The 12,469-nt window shown below is 39.7% G+C and overlaps 1 protein-coding gene across 2 annotated transcripts in view; it reads left to right on the top strand.

The window, feature by feature from the left end:
* The window catches only part of LOC139462294 (NADH-cytochrome b5 reductase 3-like), a 30,444-nt gene that overhangs the window by 3,009 nt on the left and 14,966 nt on the right, over window positions 1-12,469 (top strand). Inside the window, exon 1 of one of the 2 annotated variants that reach the window (XM_071243918.1) lies at window positions 233-354. The exons of the other annotated variant lie outside the window; for it this stretch is intronic. Within the exon in view, the coding sequence (XP_071100019.1) occupies window positions 325-354 (30 nt within the window). The 5' untranslated portion in view covers window positions 233-324. Of the gene's footprint in view, window positions 1-232; window positions 355-12,469 lie in introns of those variants that run through there. 2 annotated transcript variants of the gene reach the window in all.

Here is a 12,469-nt window from a genome sequence, read left to right as displayed (position 1 = left end):
ATTTTTGTGGTGAGTTGTATGGCATATAGAAGTGGTGGTGATGACTGGGACAAACATGTTATTTGAAAATGTTAAGCTTCAGGAGGCATATTTTAAAAATAGTCCAACTAGGAATGCTATGCAGACACCATCACTTATGAGACACTTCATCCAAACAATTTACAACCCTAAACTGGCCTCAGGTGTTTCCTCATCTAAAAATAGCTTTTCACTAGGCTGGTCACGTGACCTATAGTGTGCTGGCAATGGCTGCTGAATGAGTGGACTGCAAAGGAATAACCTTCAAGAAATACATCTCCAGCCTAGCAACAGTTGCACATTATCATGACAGGGTTTAACAGATCCGTGGTTATTGTAAGTTCACTGACTGAATGCCTGGGAATTTTAAGTCTGCTTTTGTATGGTGTTGAATCTTCAAGATTGAGATGCACATGTTCTTTACTGTCTACCTGGCTTGATCATGCTCATTTATTCTGACATGTGCAATGATTGATAGTGTGGTTGTCTGACCTTGTCAACCTCAATGTCACCCCACTATGACCTGCATTTTGCCTTCTTGACATTGACTTCAGTAAAATGTATGCTCGACAGTGTTTGAAATAATTTTGAAACCCAACAAGACGAGTGACTCATAAATGTTGCCGGCCCATCTTCAAAGTTACCTGCCTGCATTTACACATTATAAATATTGAAAAATCACCCAAAATAAGAGACAAATTGCATCTTGATTCAGTTCAAATTAAGCAAACAATTACTTGAGAATGTACAAGGAGCTATGATAAAATTGAATATGTAAGTAGTCTGAAAATTATTTGCCAGACACTCCGGCAGGTGGAGCACAATTTCATGCAGCCCAACCGAAAAGTTACCAGCCATGGGCAGGCAGTCAGGCAGTCGGGCAGTTATTTCAGACACTTATGGTAGATATTATATTGAATTGATACCAGAGCTCAGAGGTAGCCTGTTGCTATATTTGATTATGTCTGCAAACACTAAATGAATGTAAATTTAGAATAAACAACTTTTGTATTGAGTTCATATATCCATGAACGTAAATACATATGACACAGGTATGGAAATTCGCACTAGCCTAGTCAGTTTGTCTATAATATTAAAACTCAAAGGCAGGTTGAATTTCATATTCTTAATGTTAAAGATCTCCCAAATCCCAAACTTTAAAGGTTAATGTTTCGGAGTTTGTTGTGTGTGGGTGTGTAGGGGTATTGTTCATATCCAATGAGTCGACTGCTGAATTCGGACTTGTAGTTTATGTAAAATAACTAGATTTTGGATAAAAACAACTTGTCCCTCTAAAGTTTTACCATACACAACAGAAATTAATTGCTCATAATTAAGGGTGCATATTATATGTGAATAAATAAGTCTTGTGTACATTGATCAATCGGAATGTGTGCCAATATATTAGCAAATATCACCATGGGCACTTATAAGCTGATTAGCGCAGGCGCTTATTACGTCAAATATGGTATGTTGCATCCCTGTAAATTATTTGTAAATATTGAATCAGTTCATTGAAAACTAGATTGGTCTGACACACTCACTGAAGATAGATCAAATCTGAGAGTCACCTGTCCTTTGATAGTCTAGACCCACAAACAGGATACAAGATCAGATGTTGCTTTGATATCATCAGGGTGACACATGGGGATTGTCAAAATCAAGTCCTCTGCATGGACCCTTTGTGATACATAGAGAATCTCACCCAAGTGTCTTTTGATATCAAATATATCAACACGAGTTGATAAAAGTGGAAAAATTCCGAGGCTTGCCGAGGATTTTTGCCACTTTTATCAACGAGTGTTGATATATTTGATATCAAAAGACACGAGGGTGAGATTTTATTTATCATCCAACATCATTCTTTCAACTTTTTCAATTTGTAGACAGTAATTAGCAGTGTCTTCAGTGTAAAAAGTACTGCAAACAGCTTCAGTGGCAGAGCCATTAGTGATGTCATTTGATTGTGACGTCATGGTAACCAGTGACGTCACAATGGTCTGCAAAGCATTGTGATGTAATTTCATTGCAGCGATATCTACAGTGTAGATATCGCTTGATCTCATCCAAGCGATATCTCCTGTGGGAGCCAGTTTTGGATGATAAAACATATTTATACATAGCCAATACAGTAACACTAGGTGTTCGGTTTCTATGTTACATTGTGTATAACTTTGTAGGTGGTGTGTAATATTAATCACTGGATTATCTGGTCCAGACTCGATTATTTACAGGCCACTGTCATGTAGCTGGAATACAGCTGAGTGCGGGATTGAACAACAGACAATTGGTCTGTTCTCCTGCATTCCCAGTTACCTTGGTTACTGACACACAGTTGTAGATGCCATAGAATGGGATTCATCTGATCCGGATGCCTTGTCCATGTTACCAAAGAGTTTAATCCTGTCAATATGCTGACAAGGTTAGGATGCATCTGTCAGATGACCTCACTAGGAATGTACCGATATATTGCAATATGTCCATCAGTAATACACATATCGCAATACAAACCTTCGTATCAATATTTTCAGATACAGTTCCAGGAGATTTAAACTATAACTATATAAATTATATTTACTGTCTTGAGTCGTTTGGATGGACTGGGTTCCTATCTAAACCATGTAAACAGCACACGCTTCACACTGTTTACATTAATATTCCATATTGATGACGTAATAGATAGTCTTGTTTATCCATGCTACCCATCTTGCAATCTGAAGTCTGGATCATTGAATGAAGAATTACCATTTGAACAGTACTAATATTTGTCCTAATATGTATTGCGATACTTGTGATGTCAATCGTGGTTTGTCTGGTCCAGACTCAATTATTTTACAGACTGCCATCATATTGCTGAGTGCCGGGTTAAACAGCAAACAAACAAAACTTATCACAATGTGTATGGCAATACTGCTCTTCATATTGTGATATATTGCAATACGATTTATGTGTCAATACGCCATCCCTAGTCCGAGACCTGCATCACTTCGGGCTTTCCTCCCACATTAGGCTGACACGCCATGATATAACTGGAATAATGTTGAAAGCGGCTTTAAACCCAACTCACTCACTCACTCACTCACTCACTCACTCACTCACACACTCACTCAATCGCTCGCTCGCTCGCTCGCTCGCTCACTCACTCACTCACTCACTCACTCACCCACCAACCCATGACTCCACTGCCTGCATCACAGTGATAACTGACAGTTACCTGTTCACAGCTGAAATAGGGGTAGCCCACTTACATCACTGTATAGACTTGCACAAGTCTCTAAGAGCAATATTTATTAGGTTAAATCATAATTTCTAGATTATGTAAGTTAACAGATGTCCCTGTAAGAGACTGGAGTCCTTTGAGTTGCACAAATCTAAGTCTAAGGCAATAATTATCAGTTTCAATTATAATTTCTAGATTATGTAAAAAAGAACAAGTTGTCCTTTAAAGAGACTGGAGTCCTGTCCACATATCTAGACTTGCCTATCAAGAGTATAGAATTTCCACACATCCATGGACTTATGTTTCAGTATAGCCTTGGAGCAAGGCTAATCACTGCAGTGTATTTACCAGTAACTGCTGAGATGATTGCAGTTAGCATAATGCTTGCAGGACAAGCAGACTCAGAAATAGTATGTGTACCTCCATCTTGTAAAGGTCATAATTATGCCCGATTCTGTCACTGCGACATTTTGAAAATACATTTGAGTCAGAGTTAGATTAAAGTCAGAATTCTGTCTATGAGTTCTACACTTATTGTTCTGAGAGGACAAAATACGACCCGTTGTGAAAGAAAATAATCACTGCCAAGCAGCTGTGTTATTTGAACCTAAAAGGTAACAGCTGAATATCACGTTTATATGGCGACAGAAATTTAGACACAATTGATTGTTTGTAGTGTATGTCAAGCTGTGATTCATTTCTCATTTCACATACCACAGTCCACATAGTGCCATAGTGCATACCACAGTCCATGTGTCCCATAGTGCATACCACAGTCCACATGTCCCATAGTGCATACCACAGTCCACATGTCCCATAGTGCATACCACAGTCCACGTGTCCCATAGTGCATACCACAGTCCATGTGTCCCATAGTGCATACCACATTCCATGTGTCCCATAGTGCATACCACAGTCCACATGTCCCATAGTGCATACCACAGTCCACATGTCCCATAGTGCATACCACAGTCCACATGTCCCATAGTGCATACCACAGTCATCGTATCCCTTTTGTGTGGATCGAAGCTCATGATGTCAATCACTGGACTGTCTGGTCATGTCTCAATCATTTACAGCCCGCTGTATGGAATATTACTGAGTGCCGCATAAAGCAACAAACAAAAAACCAAATAAACATATAGTACATACCACTATCAATGTGTCATAGTTATTCACAGCACAGTCTATATTCTTTGTGTCGTAGTGGAAAGTCATTAGAACTCTTAACCATGCTGAGTTCTCAATTTTGTTGACAAGTAAATGTCATATTTAATAGCAGAAGGGTCACTTAGAATCTGGGGATGTTGTCTGTCGGTGTTGCAGTTTGTGTGAACATGTCGTGTCACGGTACAGCTGAAAGTAGTTCCTGTATGATACAAGGGAGATCATTCCATCAGTGTCATGGTAAACTCCACCCACTGGAGCAGCGTCAAGCCTGTGTATCTCACCTGGGGAATACGTACTTCATATTTCCTGTCTTGGGGGATGTAACACCTTAGTAATAGACACAGGATGCTGGGTTACCATGGTTATTGCAACAATGTGACAATGAAAAAATTTAACATGTGTCCATAACATAGAAAGGTGTATATATGTTATTTGGTGAATTTTCACAAGACCTTTCAACTGAAGTGCACAACAATTTGGAACAATATGCTACAACATCTATGTGGTCTTTGAATGGCATTTAGAAGTGAAACACATAAGGAAGAAAATGTATTGATGTTAACTTCTTTGTTATGAGGAACACATTTCAGAGTATACACTTACTCTGAAACGTTGTGTTCCTCATAACAAAGAAGTTGACATCCATAAATTCTCTTCCTTATGTGTTACACTTCTAAATGCCATTTATACTTACTCCGAAACGTTGTGTTCCTCATAACAAAGAAATTGACATCCATAAATTCTCTTCCCTACATGTATGTGCATCCGTAATAAGATGACCAAGATCTCTGAAAAAGTCAAATAGGATGCAAGTCATTGTTTTTCTGAGTACTTTCATCACATGACCGGCACTTGAAGTAATTCTGTGTGTCAACTGGTAGAGGGACAAATTTTTTTTAATTCTCGATACAAGAATCGATCACAATTGCACACTAAGTAAAAAGTATCAAGTTTTACCTTAAATGTATTCTTTATAAATGTTACATACAATACATCGTATGGCAATTCATATGCTACGTTTTAAGTTATATTGGTGTAAAATCATGTGAATAATAACACATTTAAAATGCTAAATGAAACTGTTGAACAGTCAGGTTACGCAGATTCTCTTTTATTTCCCGGTTGGCTATAAATAGAATAACATTCACAGTGTCCTGTAGCCTGTTTCTGGCCTACAATATACATTCCACCTTCGATCTTGATCAATAATTGATTCAGGGATGTGATTCACCGGCAAGAATCTTATCAAGTTATGATATAAAAGAACTCGATCATGTGAATTGTTTGATAGGCATTACTTAGAATTGACGGATGACAAAGTAGACACAGTTTATGAATAACAACTTCTTTAATACTTTACTTGATCTAGATATGAATCGTAATGCGCCCATAGTATTGGGATATTATCATATCATTACATCTCTACTTATTATAAATTATATCCTTAAGAGTGTGAGTGAGTTAGTGAGTGAGTTGGGTTTAACGTCGCTTTTAACAGTATTCCAGTTATATCGCGGCGTGTCAGCTTAATGTGGGAGGAAAGCCCGAAGTGATGCAGGTCTCAGACGTTTACCACTTCGGTGAAACCTACGAGCACGGGTATGGTGCTGACAAACCTAGAAACATAATCGGGGTGAACCGGGATTCGAACCCACAATCATAGGTTTCTGGCGTGCCCAAGGGCGCAACTCAGCACAGCGAATCGTGGCGCCTTAGACAACTGGGCCACCCGTGCCCCCCTTAAGAGTGTGACATTTGGTATACTCAATTCATTCATCAAACAATTACATGTCTTTGTTGAAACCAGATGTGACGTTCAGTGCACAGTGTGATTGAAGTCTCATGATGTATCTCCAACTCATCACCCTTCAACAGGTGACTGAAATTAAATTTCACATGGCCGTATACTGATTAACAGATATCAACCAGTTGCATGTATACTGTATTCGACATAATATGCGCCCAGGGCGCTCTCAAAATCAGAATTAGGGGGTTCTTATTAGAATATTATTGAAAGATTGTAAATTTTGTGGTTAATGCTGACAGCCTGAAATGTTTATGTACGGCAGAAATAATTTTCCAGAATTTAATTGCCATTAATTAAGGGTGCATATAACACACGAGTGCGTATTATACACGAATAAATATGTCTTGTGTACATTGATCAATCGGAAGGGGTGCTATTTGTGATTGTTCACTACCCAATGTATTAGCAACTATCGCTGTGGGCGCTTATTACAGTGAATACGGTAATACATTTCTACAGCTGTCTGTGTTAGAGGAACTGTTCCACGGTCTGTCTGTGTTCAATCGAGACATTGTACGTGTTCCAGATAACCATTGAGTATTTCCTCAAGGGTATTTATTCATATTGGGTAGTGATAAATTTCTTTTGATATTCAATAATAGTTTTACTCCCTAGGGTCCAGTATGTTAGATATTTTTACACCAATAAGTGGATATTTAATTTGGCTTGAAATGCTGTTTCATGTGACTTCTTAGTTGTATCTGTGTGCTGCCCCAAGTGTGTGACATGTAGGGCTGGCAAAAAAGATTGATAATCAGAATTATCATCGATGGGAAGAAATATTAACGATTATCGATATGCAAATGATGTCATCGATAATACCTTATATAAACTATTGTGATGAAATAAAGTTTAAGTTTACCAAAACAAACATGTTATTGTCAGTCATGTTAATTGCTGAAGATGGAAAATAACTGTTTTTGTCACATCTCAAATGTCCACAAAGTAATCCCTTCATAAATGTGCTGCCACCACTCACCAGTGAAGTTAGATATGCTGATTTCTTTAGGATTCTTTTTTCGCATATTTGCTCAAAGATACTTCTCCGATATTTAACGATAATTGATCAATATTTAGTTAACGATTATCTATCTCGATAGCCAGCCCTAGTGACATGTTACACAAACTCACAACAGCGATATGCATGTCTGATTAACAATAAGCGAGACTTACCGCCTTTCTGTGCGATATCCATTCACTTTGAGTTCGTCGTGTGTGATGCCAGCACTGGATCAGTAAGTAAAGACCTATTAAGAAATACATGTACGCAGGTGGAAAAGGCTACACAGGGTAATTACGCAGTGTGTTATATTATTTGTTATAAAAATATTCATGTGTATTTAGTGTTTGCGTTAACGGCATCCCATATGCAAAAATATGCACTAAAAAAGTCTGGGACGCATAAAAGAAACTTACACGCGTCCCCTTACGTGTTTTTCATTTTGTAAAAAAGAATACTTTACGCATAACTTATTGTCTTGTGTTGAGTTTCTCTCGCCTCCCAAAATCCATGTGGTACACACATGAAAACACATATTATTTTGAAGACAAATGCAAAGACTGTTTTTTTGTACACAAGGAACTCAAACTTACCTCTGTAAAAGTAATTTATGTTGCATATTTTTGTGCAATAATGCAGCTCATCTTAGGTCTGGTTGTTACAAGGTAGCTAATGCCTTGTGTAAAACTGAGACGTTACACTCGGTGCCCCAAACTATATAGTCTACTAGCCTGAGGGGCGGCCGGGTAGCCTAGTGGTTTAAGCGTTCACTCATTACGCCGAAGAACCTGGTTCGATTCCCGACATAGGTTCAATGAAGCCCATTTCTGGTGTCCCCGCCGTGATATTGCTGGAATATTGCTAAAAGTGGCGTTAAACCTCACTCACTCACTCACTCACTCACTCACTCACTCACTACTAGCCTGAACCTGGCTCTTAGCATCTTTATCCATAAAGTGGCTAAAGTGCTAACTACATTGTCGATATAAGTAGGCCACACTAATTATATTTTATGTTTCACAGATTTATTCCTGTTTTTACAAACAAGGTCGGTCGAAATAAAAAATATAAATAATTTAAATAGCTATTTAAGAGGACTGTGGGCCTGTGAAACAAAAAATTAAACATGTGTGACCTTAGGGTAATAAATGACCATGAGATCCTAAACTGAGTTGGCCAAGTATGTGGGATTTAAATGACTTCAATCAAACATACTGGGGCTGCCTTTTTGTCAAGCCTTGTCCCCCTTTAAGGATATATTTAGTATGAAGCTATGCAGTCAGTGGTGTTCAGCTAGTTTGTTGAGACCGTTAGGTACAGGTCGGCCACATTCCAGCAGCTAGTCAAGTGAGCCAGTCACTCAGGCCGCTTGTACTGCCACATTCTCCGTGGTCAGCCGTGGTAGTTACACCCAGTTGAGTTGCAGCCACTTTCCAACAGCCATGTTGATCCTGGTATGTGCGCCCTTCACTATTCCTCTTTGTATACATGTAGATCAGCAATAGAAACTAACATTTTTAGCCCACTCGTCCTTATAATGATAACATTGGAAAACCCTTAAAATGGGCCAATTTCTACTAGTCCTTAGGATACCTTTACTATTGGGCAGTTTGGTAAGGACTACAGGACTAGTGCCTAGATCAGCCATAGAAACTAACATTTTTAGCCCACTAGTCCTTATAATGATAACATATAGCAAAACCCTTAAAATGGGCCAGTTTCTACTAGTCCTTAGGATGCCTTTACTATTGGGCAGTTTGGTAAGGACTACAGGACTAGTGCCAATTTCTAACGCTGCAGTATGTAGATCAGCCATAGAAACTAACATGTTTAGTCCACTAGTCCTTATTATGATAACATTGGAAAACCCTTAAAAATGACAAATTTCTACTAGTCCTTGAGATACCTTTACTATTGGGCAGTTTGGCAAGGACTGTAGGACTAGTGCTGATTTCTAATGCTGAAGATGGGGATCTGTTACTTCGTCAAAGTATTGTGTTATTTCAGTAGGTCCCAATGCAGACCTTAGGTTTAATGGACTTGTAGCATCAGATGCTCTTCATTCAATATTCAGCAGAAATTAATAATTTGTTTTCTTTTTTTTCTGATTTTGGGTGTCACAGACCTCAAATGTTAACCCCTGATTCAAGGTGTCAGAAACTTTTCAGTATGCAGTGATATACGGGATGTCGTATTTGAAACTTGAAGTTAATAATGTTGTGATTTGTTTAAGAGAAAGACATATGGTAAAACATATTTATGTGACACAGCTGGTCAAAACATAGGTAAACAGCTGCACAAAACATTTGTTGAAAGCTAATGGTGACTTACACCCAGTTTATACCAGCCTGCACCACTCATGCACTGAGTTTTGAATGGAGCCCCCCGTGTTAGAACTAGTGCCCAGCAGTCTGTCATAAGAGGCCTCTCTGTGAATCAGGCTGTCAGACTTGGTGACTCGTGAACCCATTCTTGCCTGAAAAGGGGACTATGCTTGTCGAAAGAGGCGACTAACGGCATAGGGAGGTCAGGTTCGCTGACTTGGTTGATCCATATCATTGTATCCCAATTGCGTGAATCGATGCTCATGATGTCAATCCCTGGATTGTCTGGTCCAGACTCGATTATTTACAGACCGCCATCATATAGCTGGAATATTGCTGAGTACGACTTTAAACAACAAGAAACAAGACAATGTCAGGACCCTTGAAATTAATTATTGGGTGACGGTGTCTTCTGGGCCCCTAGTTTTGTAGGTCAAGGTAAGACCCTGATTTATTCAGATTTTGGGACTCAGTGATTGCATCGACTACTGAACTACATCATTTCCTGAACCACCTGATCAAGTTGGTGCACAGGTGTGTTGGCAGAACTTGCGCCCACATTTCTTGTGTACATATTGACTTACAACAACAGATGGACCATGTCCCCCTAGAGGTGGTGGGCAGGTGCTTGTACACAGGGATGTATCACTCCGTAACACACTGTGTTCTGTGCTCATTGGAAGTAGGGGCAGGCCCTGACTGTGGATGATGTCCCTGTACACAGACTCGGGCCCTGACTGTGGATGATGTCCCTGTACACAGACTCAGGCCCTGACTGTGGATGATGTCCCTGTACACAGACTCAGGCCCTGACTGTAGATCATGTCCCTGTACACAGACTCAGGCCCTGACTGTGGATCATGTCCCTGTACACAGACTCAGGCCCTGACTGTGGATGATGTCCCTGTACACAGACTCAGGGCCTGACTGTGGATCATGTCCCTGTACACAGACTCAGGCCCTGACTGTGGATCATGTCCCTGTACACAGACTCAGGCCCTGACTGTGGATGATGTCCCTGTACACAGACTCAGGCCCTGACTGTGGATCATGTCCCTGTACACAGACTCAGGCCCTGACTGTGGATGATGTCCCTGTACACAGACTCAGGCCCTGACTGTGGATGATGTCCCTGTACACAGACTCAGGCCCTGACTGTGGATGATGTCCCTGTACACAGACTCAGGCCCTGACTGTGGATGATGACCCTGTACACAGACTCAGGGCCTGACTGTGGATGATGTCCCTGTACACAGACTCAGGCCCTGACTGTGGATGATGTCCCTGTACACAGACTCAGGCCCTGACTGTGGATGATGTCCCTGTACACAGACTCAGGGCCTGACTGTGGATGATGTCCCTGTACACAGACTCAGGCCCAGACTGTGGATGATGTCCCTGTACACAGACTCAGGCCCAGACTGTGGATAATGTCTCTGACAAATGCTAGTGGGTGTAGATATCCTTGCCACCCTTTTTATGTTTCTACGAGACTAGCAGGCCTCAAAGATGAAATTTTTACCAAGTAGCCATATGGCTACAAGTATTTTTTTCCAAGTAGCCAGTGTTAAAAATCAAGAAGTCAAGCCAATATTGTAGGTAGCCAAAAGCATTTGAAATTATCTTTTATCAAATAACTATTTTAGTATGTGCAAGTTGTAGCACTAGTCTTGGAATTGTATATTAGCGGAAATGTACTTGATTTTTGTTACTTGTGACTCGAACAATGATACAATTTATGTTATTAGATTATATAGGTATATCCTTGCTTATCCATTGAGCATTGTCAACTGAAATAAAGTACTAATTACATTAATATTTATGTATTTCAGTTCATTGTCAACTTTAGGAGGAATTTTTTGAGAGTACAATTATTAGCAGACCTGTTTTCCAAGATCAGCTGATATTTATTTTTGTGTCTACAGATGTGCAAAAATAGAATTTAGTCGCCACAAGATATTTTTCAAGGTAGTCATTTGGCTACCTCTGAATTTTAAACAGTAGGCAAACTCAAATTTGGGTCACATTGGTGACCGTTATAGTCGCAACTTTGAGGCCTGACTAGACATGCTAGAGACAGTGCATTTACCTGATAACAACTTTTTGTAATATCTTGATGAAATCGAGGCCTGAAACAGCTGATTAGTCATGAGTTACATTTGTCGACTGTAGTGACTTCCTCCCACATCAAGCTGACATTACGTGATCGAACTGGACCAACAGCCTTAGAAATTGGCACTAGTGCTATAGCCCTTGCCAAACTGCCCAATAGGTAAGGTATCATAAGGACTAGTAGAAATTAGCCCTTTTTAGGGGTTTTGCTATATGTTATCATTATAAGGACTACCGGACCAAAAATATTAGTTTCTAATTCTGAGTATGGTTCAAAATGGCATTAAAACTAACTCACTCTGTCAAATTGTCTCATAATACTGACTACCGGTACTGCTGCAACTATGTCTTGTAAGTAATATCTAAAATAATAAAAGCGGTCGGGTAGCCTTGTGATTAAAGCGTTCGCTCGTCACGTCGAAGACCCTGGTTCGATTCCCGACATGGGTACAATGTGTGAAGCCCATTTCTGGTGTCCCCCGCCGTAATATTGCTGGAATATTGCTAAAAGCGGCGTAAAATCATACTCACTCACTCACTCACTCACTCACTCACTCATTCATAATAATCAAACTCTTTGAACAATGCTGATTAGTACCTTATCTAACAACTGTAAGGCTTGGCTCATGAAGTTAGTTGTATTCCAACTGGATTCTTTGGCTACTGTCTGTTGTCTAGGAATGTCAAGCCCTGTAGACGTGATATTTTTACATGGCTAAATATGATAGGGGACAATCCCACAAACAAGGCAGTGGAATTTTGCAGCCAAATTAAATATCTCACCTTGAAATAAATTTACAGTTGACAGAAGACAGATA

Source organism: Haliotis cracherodii, unplaced genomic scaffold, assembly GCF_022045235.1.
Source record: "Haliotis cracherodii isolate W230 unplaced genomic scaffold, xgHalCrac1.p SCAF_15, whole genome shotgun sequence".
NCBI lineage: Eukaryota > Metazoa > Mollusca > Gastropoda > Lepetellida > Haliotidae > Haliotis > Haliotis cracherodii.
Note: the sequence above shows the minus strand (reverse complement) of the source record. Positions and strands in the feature narration are given on the sequence as shown.